At 33.3% G+C, this 15,876-nt stretch overlaps 1 protein-coding gene across 27 annotated transcripts in view; it reads left to right on the top strand.

Moving 5' to 3' along the window:
* Positions 1-15,876, top strand: part of LOC132752021 (sorbin and SH3 domain-containing protein 1-like) — a 107,041-nt gene that overhangs the window by 26,951 nt on the left and 64,214 nt on the right. For 19 of the 27 annotated variants that reach the window (XM_060742266.1, XM_060742263.1, XM_060742260.1 and 16 more), the window contains 6 exons: positions 512-1,891; positions 8,059-8,118; positions 8,887-8,946; positions 13,115-13,311; positions 13,854-14,202; positions 14,911-14,982. In XM_060742266.1, coding sequence (XP_060598249.1) covers positions 512-1,891; positions 8,059-8,118; positions 8,887-8,946; positions 13,115-13,311; positions 13,854-14,202; positions 14,911-14,982 — 2,118 coding nt within the window. The remainder of the gene's footprint in view (positions 1-511; positions 1,892-8,058; positions 8,119-8,886; positions 8,947-13,114; positions 13,312-13,853; positions 14,203-14,910; positions 14,983-15,876) is intronic. The other 8 variants (XM_060742276.1, XM_060742273.1, XM_060742275.1 and 5 more) reach the window with 2 other exon arrangements.

Below are 15,876 nucleotides of genomic sequence, written 5' to 3'. Positions count from 1 at the left end.
ATGTCTTGTTTCGGCATTTGAGACTTTTAAATTTCAGCTTAGTTTTGTTTCAGGAGTGATTCTGTATTGTTGACTGGTTAAGTTTTGATTTATTGGCAGTTTAAAGGCTGTATATCACAGGCTTTGCACATTATTTCCAGCTTAAAATTAGACATTCTTTATGTCTTTTTGTTTCTCACACTGAATTGTGTTTAAATTTTTTGCCATGGAAATGATCTTTGAGCATTATTGTTTGGGGTTTTTCCAGTGACAACAGCGTTGAATCTTGATAATTGTTCAGATTTGCAGTTACAGCATGATTGTGTTCTTTTTTTGCAATTTTGTTGCATGGTTCTGTTTTCTGTTGTCTTAAATCTGTGTCATTTAAGTCAGTGTCTGTTTTACAATTATTTCATGAAAAACTGTTGTGGAATGACGTTGATGTAGAGTTTAAAGAAGTTGATGCATGCTGTTTAAAGATTTATTCTGTGTCACGATTATTATTAAATTCATCCTCTATTTCTATTAATAGACACAAATGACCGTGACCTATACAGAGGCCAGCAGCAGACGTATGGAGGTGTGTCTGCTTCAGAAAAAAATGTAAGTGCTGACAATAGTGCATGGTCATTGCCAATAAAGATTGAGGCTAAAAAGCAGAATCCTGACTATAATTCACAACAATCTGCAAGTCATGATTCCCCAAGGTCATATGGTTCGCCTAGGTCACAATCTTTTTTCCCTCCACCCCGAGATTTCGCCTCAGGTCATGGTGAACTTCCAAGAGAAATTCCTGTTGTGTTTAAAGGAATAAGTGAAAGTATTAAGGGTCTAAGGCAAGTGCCTGTTGAAGTTGATCAAGGTCAAAATCCTGATCTGGCAAGGTCCGTCAATATTGAAAGGAGTCCAATACAACGCGCTCTCCTTCGAGAACAATTTTCCTCGACAGATGCAGATGGACATCAAGGTCAACAATCCCCTGGTGCGTCAGTTGGTTCTCCAAGACGGGAAATACCAATACAAATACGAAGAGGCCCATTTTCCTCACAAACTTCATTGGAAAGTGATTCAAAACCAGACTCCCCTAGACAGATAAGGATTGAACATGACAAAAAGAAAGCTGATTTAGAAAAACGAAGAATAGACCTCGAAAGAGACATTAATAATGTTATTTATGAAGCAATAAAGCAAGTACCAATTTATGACAAGCAAACAAAGCAGGAAATAAAACCCAACACTATTGGTAAGTACCCAGATATTGCTCCCCCACCTTATGGAGCACAACAAAGTGAATACATTATCCCAACAAAAGTGGAATCACAGCGAGAAAAGCGTGTTGAAGAAGCTTTACAACATCAGCTACAAGCAGACAAGAAAAAGACCTTTCAAAAAGACTGGGAAGAAATGCAACAAGACCATTCAATGTCTTATGCTACTCTGCCTGGAAAGAAATCATCCACTGGTGATTTGCGTTCCAGGCAAATGTTTGAACCGGACCCAGGAAGCTATTCTACTCTTCCTTCTTTTGGACATAAAGTAAGAAGAAGTGGAAGTCCAAAGCTACAGCGTAACATAGTACATGATGATGATGTTTGCTTTAGTGATATTGAAGGAGGCAGAGGTAAAGCACAACCATCTTGGAGACCACAGCATTCGCCACTATTGTCAAGGCATGTATGGAAACCCAATGTGCAGCCTACCCAGGTACAAAACACTCCTTGGGCACCAACAGCTTCTCCTGATCAACAAAGACGAGATCTGTCAAGGGCTCCAATGTCAAGGGCTCCAATGTCAAGGTCACTGTCAGAAAGTCAGAGTTATCCTACAAGACAAGAAGAAGCTATTGGACTGAGGCAAGAGAGAAGGGGTTTTATACCTATACAGATTCAACATGAACAGAAACCAAGAAAAGGTATCATGCATGGGTCCCTGCATGAAAAACGATATCATGAATAGAAATCCCAGTCAGATAACCCTGAAATTAGTACAATATTTAACAAGAAACATAGCATGATATTGTCCATGAAAACTTTTAGACCTCACATAGAAAAATTTAGATACCTAAATTAGAAAGAAAGTGACTCATCCTATTCCTATACAAATTTATTCTTGACCTTTCAAAAGCTGAATAAGATTTGTCCTGTTTATACAGAATGGTTTAAGAATTAATTTGACTAAACGTTAGGTCCTTAACCTATATGTTTGGCTCAACATGTCAGTTATTATTTCTTTTTATTTATTTCAAAAATCATTTCTCGTATATCATTGTTATGCAAAATCAAAATATAAAAAAATATCTTTGCTGATAAAAGATAATGATTTCTCCTGTAGATTGGATTCACCATTGGGAATAAAACTGAATGCAATTTCAAAAATCAATAAGGGAAATGTCCAGTATCAAACACACTTCCAATTATCTTATTGTATATAAGGCTTACTGGGAAACTACTTCATGAAAATCTAATATCATTGCTCTGTCAACTTGGCTTTTAGCCATCAGACACAATTAATTTTGATAAAACAATAAATGGCTTAAAAAATATATTTAAGCTTGGCTTGAATTTAAGCTTGTTTGAACCTTTCCAGAGCAACCACTGTTGGATAACCAACTTTATGCATCCTGGAACTGACAATAACTGGTGTCATATGAGGAAACTTCATTATATATGGTTTGATCCTAATTGATCCCTGATTGAAAGGTGCTCTGACATTGTAACCACATGACAACTTTTATACACTGGTCTATCATTCCCAAGAAGGTTAAGCTTGCATCAGGTCAGTGGTTTTACCCTCAGATGCCTGTCTTTGAGTGAAATAATGCATGGAGAGGGACCTAAGGTTTTTCTCAGCAGGCAGTACTTAACAGTATCAGTGTTAATTGAAACTGACCCTGAAAAGTGATTAGATTAATTAAAACTAATCAAGTGTGTTTTTGGAATATATGGTAAAAGAAAATAAATTGATTAAACAAGAAGACATGCAGTGAGAGAAATGGGTAATTAAGCAAGACTCAGTAGAAATGTTCAATATAAAAGTAGAAAGTTGGGTTTTAACCCTTGTTCTCTTCTACACTTGACTTAATCATTCTTTATATGGCATTATGCAATCAAATTACGATTTATGAGATTAGCTTGGCAAGAGTTTCTATATTTCTTCTCTATAACTCTTCTCTTATCTAAATTGAGATAGTGTTTGGAGCTGAATGCCCATTTCAGTGTAAATAGAGGAGAAAGATAATGCGAGGATAGGGGAAAAAGCAATGTTAACAGAAAAATTCACTCAATTTTTATGCATTTTATTTCCATTATTGATAAACTGGAACAGAAATTGAATACCATTATCTTACTAAAAATAAATTGGTATGAAAATTCGCCCTCAAGTTGTTCAGGTTAGATTAAGTTCGCATAGTTAAAATATGTAGATGAGGTCAATTTTAATTCATTTAAATTGAGCTCCGGCATATATTTGAATTGGAAATCACAGATTTTATTACATCTGGTCACTCTCTGACCAGCCATCTGTCTTAGTGCTTGTCAGGGGGACATTTACTGAGCTGCATTCATTGACACTTGGATTTTATTACTGAGGCTCATATTCTCTTTGTGTACCAGGGATCAATACTCTCTTCTACTCACTAAACACAGTACTTCAAGCCTCCCTATACTTTATAACTAACTTCTTCATCCACATATAGATTCCTTTAGCCTCTTAATCCAATTTTTTTTTCCCTCAGTGCATTGATAGTGTTTTCTTTTGATTTATATGCAGCGGGAATTTGAAAGGGAATTTTGACACTGTAGTTAATATATATCCACTCAATATTTGTGACTGGTGCCTTTAATTATTCATGAGAATTGGTTGTTTTAGAGTGGAGATTATGGAGGATATTGGATTATGACAGTCTATCTCGGAAATTATTACACGCTCTTAGCTTCTGTTCTGGTGTAATTATAAAAGAGGAAATCAAATTCACTGCTATATCCATTGTTTTGAAGTATTGTTTTCAGATTTCTGTTCTTTTATAGTAATAATATCCATTATAGTTGGTATAGGAAAAAGTTTAGTTTGAGCTGCTACTGAATTGTTTATATGACATTATCGGAGAATAGTGTTGAATTTGCTGTAAATGTACTTGTTCAGTCACAGGTTATAGAGATGTTGAGTGTGAAGGAATGTTTAAGTAATTAAGAGTTAATTACTGATACTAAAATAGACACAAAATAACTCACTGCAACATTTTTCAGAGGTGAATATAGTGTTTTGAACTTTTATTCTTCATTGTTTTGAACTATTATTCATATATGAATGGTAAATAGAATTACCAAGGAGGATTTCAATTTGTTGATGCACTGATTTAAGTGTACTAATCTTTGGAAAATTCAGGTATGTTTCAACCTTAATTGTTGCATTTTTGCAAATTAATATTAAAGAGTATTTTTGAAAATCTAAAGTGATAACAGTGTACAAATCATTTTATTAAAAGACTACTATGAAGTATTAATTTATATTGAAAACATTGTGTTTATAACATAATGCTTTTTGCATGGTCATCTTTCAGTAGAATTCTTGCAGAATAGGGTTATTTTTATCATGCTATGTACCGGTATAGTTGTTAAAAATTAGAGTTTAGGGCTTTTTGAAATTACAGTGTACTGTTATTTAATTATTTCACCCGTGGCTGTTGGAACATAGTAAATTAACATCTGTGTACTATTTATAGTTTAGTCTAATGTACAGGAGACAAACCTTGTAATTTGTATTGGAAAAACAGAGAAAAAAACTCTTCAGACAAAATGTGTGGTTCCCAGATGAAAATAACATTGCCAATTCATTCCACTAGGCTTATGTACATGAATGCATACCAATTATATAAGCTTGTGAAACAAATTACCTCCATTGTGCACTTAAATTAAAAATAGCAGTTACTGTAGTATTATATAAAAAGTCCTAGCACTGTATAATTACAATTGTATAACCATATTTCATGTTTAGTATGATTGCATTATAAAGCTTATTTTACTGATTTAAGCAGTCCTTAAATTCTGACTAGAAGTTTTAAGATAAATATGATCTTTCCTTTGCTTTGGTAAAATAAATTTGGAAATTTTAATGCAACTTAAGATCCTTGTCATGCATTTGATTAATTTATAGTTACATTATATGACATTGTAAGTTTACATATATACATGTACTAACATATAGTGTACCTGAAATAATATAATTCACTGTAGATGTAGTAGTAAAAAATGTGTAAGCGTATGTCTGCATATTAATGAGCTGTAAAACCTTAGTAACATGTTGTTTGTAATATATAATTACAAATATATACATGTATATAGAATCATGCAAGGCAAGTATGACATGACAAAGTTGCTATTCCTTGTTGTTCTATTGTAAGCAGACCAAAATTATCTTTAACCCTAATAGCCTGCTGGAGGTAACAAATTCAGTGCAGACCAAGATCAGCTGGCATGGAGAAGAATCATGGTCTGCACTGTTCACTATCTAGTAAGTAAACATGTGCATTTTTGAAATGTTCCCTAAAAATGATGAATATTTTTTTATAAAGGTGAATGTGGTATTAAGGCTTATAATAAGATTGTCCTTATAATTATACATCCAGATTTAATCCATTTTTAGGAAAGTTAGCATTACAGGTGTACTGATTGAAGGTCAAACTCAAAGGTCAAGGTCAAAGATCCTTCTTCAAAAAGCTATTCAGTTGGAATTCCTTCAGAAAGTTATTCAATTGGAATTGACCTTAAGAAAGTTAGCATTTACAGCTGTACTGATTGAAGGTCAAGTTAAAAAATCGAGGTCAAAGATCACTCTAAAACTGTTCAATTGAAGCAGAGGGATTTTACCTTGGGATATGTTTCTATGCAATAAAGCTGTCATGAAAATATCTCTCTTTAGGTGAACAAATCTGCATTTTCTGTCTTATCTAAGACTTGGTATTCATTTGTAAATTGTTCCTTTGTGTACAATTATCAATTCAATGGTTTATGATACATTTGATCTGGTTTTGCGGATTTTTCTGTAACTGAAGTTTCACAGTAGCTTTACTTGTCAGACAACAATGCATAAAGAAGATAAGGGAATAGTTCTGTGCTAGGGTTATATCTAGGCTAAATAAAAATGTTTGGTACAGTTATTTGTAATAAATTATGTCTTATACCTGTGTTAAGCCAATTGTTTACAAAAAACAAACTTTTCTACTTTAATTTATTATTTGTTTATGTATACCAGTCAATTGTAAGCCCAGCCCTTTGCCCCAAGGGAGTTGAAGGACTTTTTGATGTGTGGAAACAGAAAGTTACCAGTTCTGTTCCTACAGAATGCCCCTACATCGCAAGTCTGAAATATCCTTTGTTTTTTGGGGGCACCCTTAATAACAAAATAACTTCAATGACCCAGCAATATGTAACAAACTCTGTACATCTCGAACTTTCTTTGCCGGCAGGATTGTGGGTGCAGGGGTACTGGGCCTGGTATACATTTACCTGGTGAATAAAATAATTAAGAGTATTCAAATTTTAGTCTTATTGACTGCATCAACTCAGAATGACCTTAGTAACTGCTTCTTGAAGTCACTTATTTATTTCCTAGGTAGCTGTCATTTTTTCCTAGTAGATTAAAATGCAATTAACATGAAAATTAGTAAATCACCAAAAAGCTTATAATTACCCCCCTGCCCACCCCTCCATCATAATTAGACTTACATTGAATGATATATGTAAGTTAATTTTATAATTTTCAGTGTGTGACAAAGTATGCATAATTTTGATACATGTGTATTTGCATGGTTTGAGATACATCTGCATTGCATATACATTTTATAATTAACATAAAATCGTAAATCTTGGTCAAAAGCAGATTTTCCTGCTTTATACAAATATTTAAAACTGTAAAACATTATCCTTTTAACTAATTTTGATAAATTATTATAAAAACAATTATGAAATTATGTGTTGACTTGATTTTATAAAGTGATTTAAGAATTGTTGCATTTTAAAGTACATTTAATTAATGGATGAAGATTTTCTTATTCTAACAAAAAGTAAATGTCATTGTCACCAATTTTACATTGTTTGATAAATTTTCTGACAGTAAATAAATATGGCAAAAAGATTAAGTATTTTGCAAGTCATTAATCATTGCGTGCAGTTAACCATAGTTTTACATGTAGATTAATTCAACGTTTTTAGGGGCCTAGCCGGCCTCCATTGCAGAGGCTTGTTGAGCTGAAGCCTTGATCGATAAGTTACATTCTAGGCTTTAAGTTTACTTAGAATTTTGGTGAATTATTTAGCATTGTTATTGTTATTCTTGACTTTTATATACAGATCAAATCTTCTTTAAAGTTCATAAAAATTTTGTACATGTAATAACTTTTGTGACTCGATCCTTACCAAGTTTCTTATGATTATTTTACATCTCTGTAAACGTAACATTGTAGTCATAAAATTGTGAAGGTCTTCCTTATGTGGGTAGCAAGAAAATTAGAGTATTGACTTTTTTCTGTAGACTAAAATGTCACACTGGTGTTTGATGGGTTACCTATGACATTTTGGTGAATATAATCCTGAAAAAAAAAGTTGACATGTCCTAAAGTCATGGTTGCTTTTTTAGGCTTGGTCAGTGTTCCTGTGATATTAACTGAAAACATTTTTCCCTAGATATAAAACCAATATCTGTTATGTCTTTCATCTTTTGGGCATTTCACAGGCTATTGATAACATTGACTGATACACATTTTATCTGTATTTGGCTGACCCATGACATTTTTACTGTTCTTTACCCAATAAATATCGACATGGGCAAAAGATTCATTCAGCTTGAAAGAACTGACTTGTATATTAATGTTTGGTGAAGGAATGTGACTGTGTTATATTTTATATTAACTTTTCTTTTTTATTTGAAGAGGATTTTTAATAGAAACTTTAGATGGTCGACTATATTAAGCATAATAGTGAAACATACAAAAAGTGCTTTTTGGTGTTTAAGATATACAGATTGAAGGATTAATTGATTCGATGATATTTTTAAAGTGATTATTTTATTTTCTGTGTGTTACAGTTGGTGAAGGTAGTTGTGATGATGAAAGAGATTCAAGCCTGTCAAGTTTTGACACCATAGGTAAGATATTGTAGTGTCAGCTTTTACCAGGAATAGGTGTTATCCGGAACTCAGCAAATTAATGTGGGTTTTTCCAAGCTAATCCCTCGGTAGAACAAAAATATTATAGCTTCATGTTGCACTACCAGTCATAATGAGTCAACCTGTTGCGCTTATTTCGAAGCTGTAACTGTAAAAGTTGGTTTGTACTTCTGGATTAGTTGGGAAAAACAAAAAATATTCTTAATTCCCTAGTAAATCTTTTGGTTACTTTATGAGTGAGTCCATCTGCTTAGCACAATATGAAAAGCAGGGGATTTGTAATCAAAGGAGCTCCTTTAACAATAGGTGATCATAATAATAGGTGATCATAATGATATAGTGAATGCATGTGACAAAATGCCATCATATTCTCTAATACATGTCAGACTTAATGGTGTTTTGAGAGCAAACATTCTTAAGACATTAATAGGGAACTACTCACTACAGCATTAATGGATTGTCATGATCATTTTGTTTACTAAAAAAATGGCTATTGTATGTATGTATGCTAATGAATACATTACCTAGTTATTGGTTGAATCAAAGGTTAACAGTTCTACTAAAAGTGCTGCGGCCTAAATGCTTCAAATGGTACTTTAATGGCATGCTACAATATCTTAATCATATTGGTTTAATTGGAAAATTAATTTTTAAATTTTATAGGAATGATTATTTATTAAAGAAGTAATGTAACCGTTGTCTCTTGTTTTATGCTGACATAACATGATTTTGAAAATTGTTTTGCAGATTCTTCTGACCCGAAGATAAATGGTACTCAGCCTCCAATAAAGTCCAGTCCTAAACCAGGTAAGGATTGATTTAGAGTAGAACGAAAGCCCTGTTTAAAGAATGACAAGGTGGACAACGGCCTTACTCCCATACACTCTGTCAAAATGATGGGCAGGGGTTAAAAATTTACATCCTATCCATAAATTTCAAGCGAAGGCTTTTGTCTAGCTTTTATTTTTTTGGTTGTTACATGTACTAAAGAGCTGTTTTTGCCTGGGAGGGAGGTTTTGTCTATTTACCAGATTTTATTTACAGATTCTATATTTTAATTATTATACCTGATGTGTTAACATATAGCCTTATGTGGTGTCACAGGTTAACAGTTCATAATGGCACATGGCAATATTGAATTTCGACCAGCTGTATTTCCAGAAGGTCCCCATTTGTACTGACTGGTTTAGTTAGGATCATTGATTCTAGCATTTCTAATGTTGAAAATTGAGTACTGTTCAAGCTGGTACTAGGGGGCATGAGGGATGTTTTTCATTATCCCTCATGTACAGACTCAATTGAATGGTTTCTGCAATTTTCATGTAATTTTGTTGTTGAAGGACCATTCTCCAGGTTTTTAGTTATAATTTATAATGTATAAAATGCCTGTCTTGAAGATAATGATAAATCAGATGTAATAAAAATAAATATCCTATCCCACTGAGGGTGATATAACAAAGTGTTCACTCTTGACAAGATAATGTCCACCTTGGTTGACATCACTTGTCTTGGGTGAACATTAATTTTCATTCTATCACCCTCTATGGGATTTTATATTGATATAGTGTCACATTGAAAAAAAATATAAAAATAGAATATGAAAAAAATACAAAAACAAAAAACACAAGAAAATCAAGGTGTTAATTTATTACATAATTTAGATCAGATTGTCACCTAAGTGCAAAAACTAATTAACTCCTAGTAAATTTATTAGGACTTAAACTGTTACTGTGCTAAGGTGCATTAATTTATTACCGTCTGATTTTTAAAAAAATCAACGATTGATTGGAATTTGTTGTAAGCTATTTGTATCTAGGACCTAGAACAAGCTGTTTTGATTGATTGGAGATTTATAGGGGAGACACTTTTATTTTAAAAGCAGATACAAGACATTGTGTAGTTTTATGTATAATATAGATCTGCTTTGAGATAATGAAATGAAAAGTAGAGCTTTATAGTGTAACAGAGAAAATTATTGATCTCTTCATTTACCCTCTCTTCATGTTGCCGTGAATTTGGAACTGTCCATTATATGTGTCAAGGATTTCAGCGTAGAGAAAAAAGTAAATTTGAAATGATGTCTTAAGTCAAACTGAAGGGGTATGGAAGCTTGCCTGGCTCTATACTGGTGGCATATAGTCGTTGAAATATTCCTATTTAGGACTCAAAAATGTTAAAACATGTATGTTCCATGTTTTAAGTTATTGCCAATGTTTTAATAGTAGTAATTTGAACCTCGGCAAATGTGGTTTTTTCCGAGTTTTATATCCCCTGCTACAAACAAACTTTTACTGCTAAAACTTCATGTTACACTACCATTCACAATAAATAATTAACCTGTTGCCCATATTTTTGCCCCCCCCCCCCCCATCGTATTAGCTAGAATTTTTTAACCCAAAATATTCTTAATTCCATAGTCAAGTCTGTTGTGCTGTTCTTAGGGGATCCGTTTAATGAACTTCTGTTACATACTTTAAGTTTAAATAGTTTAATAATATGGTAAAGTGATAAAGGTCTCTGACTTCAAATCACTTTCCTCTTACTGGTGTTGATTTGAAACCTTGTGTTCTCTCATGTAAAGAAGCTATCCAACAAGCTTAATATGCAGTGTCCATGCACTAGTCATCTATATGTATGTGAAATAACATACAGAGTATCACCTCAGTTATTCTTCCTCTACCATTCTAGATGGAAAAATGCTTTATAAACATTACAGTATCAGTATGACTCACATAAAACCTAACAAAGTATAAAAACTAAGACAAGATCTGAAAATATGAACATAAATTGATAGAAGAAAATTCCCCAAATATGGTTACAAGTAAAACTTATCCAAATCAAAGATGATGTCTCACACATAATCTAATAACAGAAAGGGATCATAGATAAGTGCATAGAAGTATTAATATTCCTTATCAATGTCATTGGAAAATTGTCTGCTTAACCCTGTGAGCATAAACAGCATTAATGACGGCACTCTCTTCCACCGAGGTAAAGAGCCTAGCTAGACTCTACTACTGTTGACTGCCCAGTTGTACGAGTTTGATTTGAAACTACAAAACATCATGGTATTTATAAAGCCACTTTCCTTTATTCCTTTCAAAATTAAAAAAAAAAAATTTCAAAAAGCCAAATCATCTTTCCTGTTTCGATGCCATATGACCAGAATTGTGTTTGTATCCTGTAAAGAAACATAACAAATGAAAGAATGTGTGATAACGCTCACATTGAAGAGTGTATTATAACCATTGTGCGCATTGAAGAGTGTGTTATAACCATTGTGCGCATTAAAGAGTGTGTTATAACTATTGTGCGAATTGAAAAGTGTGTTATAACCATGGTGCGAATTGAAAAGTGTGTTATAACCATTGTGCGCATTGAAGAGTGTGTTATAACCACTGTGCACATTGAAGAGTGTGTTATATCCATTGTGGGCATTGAAGAGTGTGTTATAACAATTGTGCGCATTGAAGAGTGTGTTATAACCATTGTGGGCATTGAAGAGTGTGTTATAATCATTGTGAGCATTGAAGAGTGTGTTATAATCATTGTGCTTATTGAAGAGTGTGTTATAACCATTGTGCCCTTTGAAGAGTGTGTTATAACCATTGTTCGCATTGTAGAGTGTGTTATAACCATTGTGAGCATTGGAGAGTTTTTATAACCATTAGTTTGTTATAACCATTGTGTGCATAGAAGAGTGTGTTATAACCATTGTGCTCATTGAAGAGTGTGTTATAACCATTTTGCGCATTGAAGAGTGTGTTATAACCATTGTGCGCATTGAAGAGTGTGTTATAATCATTGTGCGCATTGAAGAGTGTGTTATAACCATTGTGGGCATTGAAGAGTTTATATAACCATTGTGCGCATTAAAGAGTGTGTTATAACCATTGTGCTCATTTCAGAGTGTGTTATAACCATTGTGCACATTGAAGAGTGTGTTATTATCGTTGTGCCCTTTGAAGATAGTGTTATAATCATTGTGCGCATTGAAGAATGTGTTATAACCATTCGAAGCATTGAAGAGTGTGTTATAACCATTGTGTGCATTGAAGAGTGTGTTATAACCATTGTGCGCATTGAAGAGTGTGTTATAACCATTGTGGGCATTGAAGAGTTTATATAACCATTGTTTGCATTAAAGAGTGTGTTATAACCATTGTGCTGATTTCAGAGTGTGTTATAACCATTGTGCACATTGAAGAGTGTATTATTACCATTGTGCACATTGAAGAGTGTGTTATAACCATTGTGCTCATTTCAGAGTGTGTTATAACCATTGTGCATTTTGAAGAGTGTGTTATAACCATTGTGCTCATTGAAGAGTGTGTTATAACCATCGATATGCCCATTGAAAAATGTATGATTAACAAAGTGCACATTGATAAGTGTGGAATAAACAAGATGTTTTATGCTTCTATATTATGTTTTTAAACCAATTTAATAATATCAATGTGTTTATAGCAATGCTCAGAGGAGTATTATCCTGCATATTTCTGGACAAAATTACAATATTCACAATCATGCCAATAAAAGCTTGCCTTGAACAGTTTATACCGATTTAGTTAATTTCCGGTGGAGTTTTGTTTATAAGTTTGTCTAGACTATATTTGTCAGAGGATTTCATGGGCAGGGAAATAGTAGCTGTTAAATAGTCTATATATAGATTTCTGTGGCACTGATAAGTAGGAACATATGGAAATCGATGCAAATGTCTACAGTTACATATGGGTCCACACCTTCCTCGATTTCTATAAGTTGAACTTCTGGGAGTAGTTTCTTCAAATTTGGCTCACTGGTCTTAAGTGTTGAGTTTATTTGTAGGCTGGTGTTTGTGAGTTCTAAACCACATGGGAGAGGATTATTTCTTATGCATTGGCATATTACTGTTAAAATAGCTTAGAAATAATTGTTTAATTTTATGTTATAGGTGTGTGTAAGTCTTGTTTATATGATATATTTTATATTACAGGTGTGTGGAAACCTGGTATACAACATTCTTCACAGGCTCCTTCATTCACAGAGAAGTCACAGACCGAGGGGAATCAATCACCCTCTCTCAAGGAAATACCACAAAGGTGGAGCCCAGGAGGGCCATCAAATACAGCCCACAAAGGCTACAGACCTATTAGGACAGACTTCTCAAGAGCTCCTAGCAATATATCTGCAGTAAGTTCACAGGTTTTAAGAAATGTTAAGAACAAAAATCTTTCTGAGGATTTTTACAAGGGTTAAATGAATTTTATTAAACTTGCCTTCCACAGTGATTTTAAGGGCAAAGAACTTGGGTCAAAATTCAGCACCTTTCCAAACAGTTTCATTTATACTATTCTCCTATTTCTGAAAAATAATTTGTAATGGAAAGAAACGTAAAATTATCAATTCTACCATGTTCAATCAAAATGAATTTAAGTGATCTATTTTGAAAATAAAAAGTTTCATAAGATACAGGTAGTTAACTTCCCATTTTAGTAATTATGTATGTCTGGTTACTTTAATGTTCATGTTTTAAATAATGTTGACAAACTAATGAAAATTGTATCTGTTCCTGAAATTGATAGATATACAGATTTTCTAGTGACATCTCGGGGGATGTTTGTGTGTCATGATTATGGCTGATTATTTCTTGCTTGAATTTTTCCTGTCAATAAGATAGCTTATTGAATTTTCTTGTACAAAACTTAATGTTGTATTATTTGATTTTCTTTTAGATAACTGCCCCAGAATCATATACTAAGTCACTTGCCAAGTCAGAAGAGAGTTACTCCTCCTGGAAACCTACTCAAAGAGTTGCCCCAACTAATACAGAATCTCTGCCGACAAGTGCTCTTTCCCCTCCCCAGCCATTATCATCATCACATCAAGATGCAAGTCCGGTCTCAAATCATCACGATAAAAAGCCGGAAATATTAGAGAATGGAAATAGTACCGTGTCACCGCCCCCTGTTCATAATGGTTTAGATCATCATGTATCCACTAGCATGTTACATCTCAAAGATGAACCGAGTCATCTACCTCCATCACAGAGTCCATATATCACACTTCTACAAAAAAATAGAGGTACGTTTATTTGTAGTTATACGTTATAGCAACAATATTATTATACCAGAGAATATTATCAATATATCCAGGCTAGATCTATGGTCACTGGTCATGTAATGTAATGCTTGTCTACTGTATTGGTCCTAATATAAGCCCCAAGGGAGGGTCATGCAAAACACCAATAGTGTATTTTTAAGACCAAAATTTCCTTATTTGAACTTGTCACAGTATTCAGATGTTAAAAAAGTTAATTGTCAAATTATAGAATACAGATATTTATTGACAGTAACTTGTACACGAAAGTAAAAATGATCTATTCAATGACCAAAAAAAAGGATTGAAAAAGGAAGATACTTATATTAGAAGAAATACGGTATATAAGTTTGTGTACTGTATATTTTGTATAATTATATAATATAGAAAAGACTTTAAGACATGGTCAACAAGAATAGCAGTAAGATAATTGACAACAATGAGAAATTAATATTTGAGCTTTTTTTCCGCATTTTGCATAAAGTTTACATTTTGTGCCCAATGTTTTTTCACCCATTTACCTTGCATGGAGTTATTTTGCTGTGTTCTTTACCTAACTAGAGTATTAAGTTTTCTGTTCATACTTACTGTGATTGGTCAGAGTCGTATTTGTCATCATCAGAAATACTTTCATATCTGTATTTTCAATATGAAATAATTTGGATACTTGCTAAAAATAAGGCCAATTTTTAGATGACGAAGAAGTACTATATTATACCGCCACCGGAGGTAGAAATGAAGGTCAAACAAAGCCTCAAGGTCAAGGTAAGAATGGCGGACAATTCTTGGCATACATAGATTGTAGATACAAAAAAAACACTCGTGTTTGTTGTCATTCTAGTTAGATAAATTATGTTCTTCTGGAAAAAGCACCGGATATAAATAGATTGGCAAAGAGAATTAGCTAGTTTTTTGACTGTTTGCTTGATTTACTGGTATGCTACTTAGATGATACAGAATAACAAAAAGTAAATACTATCATGACATCTTGATGAATTTGTTTAGGCATATAGCTTAGAATGCTAGGGCATGAAGAACTTAAGACTTTTTCAAGAGGATCATACAGTGGCCTTTATTATGGTTAAGTTGCCTGCCCCTTTGTTTAGCGGATTAGGGCCTTTTAGTCGTTAAGGTGCCTGCGTGGCCCCTAGTCTGAGGTGCTAACCTTGTTTCCTTATTTAATAACTACTGTTAAAGGCAGAAGTTATTATAGTAATGGATTTAAATAAGCTATAAAACTTTAATCACAATTTAGCTAATTTAGTAACAAGAATTGAAATTCAACGGATAGGACTTGGATTATGTTTGGGTGGTTATTATTGCAGTTGATTGCAACAATAGGCTTACTTGGAAATTAGGAATATTTTGGGTATTCCCCAGGTAATCTAGGGCTACAAACAAACTTTTACAGTTACAGCTTCGAAAGTAAGGACAACAGGTTGACACATCTTTTGTGAATGGTAGTGCATGGTAAAAGTTTGTTTGTACCGGATTAGCTTGGAAAAACCCACACTCAAGAAAACTAAGCTTTTTAAAATGGCAAAATAATGTTCCATTTATGTTGTATGCTGAATCTTTTATTATAATTTTTTCAGTCATAACCATATGTAAGTTGAATGCACATTCTTGGCCAATATAGTAGTCGGAGATAAAACAGCG

The sequence above is a fragment of the Ruditapes philippinarum genome, unplaced genomic scaffold, assembly GCF_026571515.1.
Source record: "Ruditapes philippinarum isolate M1 unplaced genomic scaffold, ASM2657151v2 ctg2591_1_1_1_1, whole genome shotgun sequence".
Taxonomy (NCBI): domain Eukaryota; kingdom Metazoa; phylum Mollusca; class Bivalvia; order Venerida; family Veneridae; genus Ruditapes; species Ruditapes philippinarum.
This window is presented reverse-complemented; position numbering and strand designations above follow the sequence as displayed.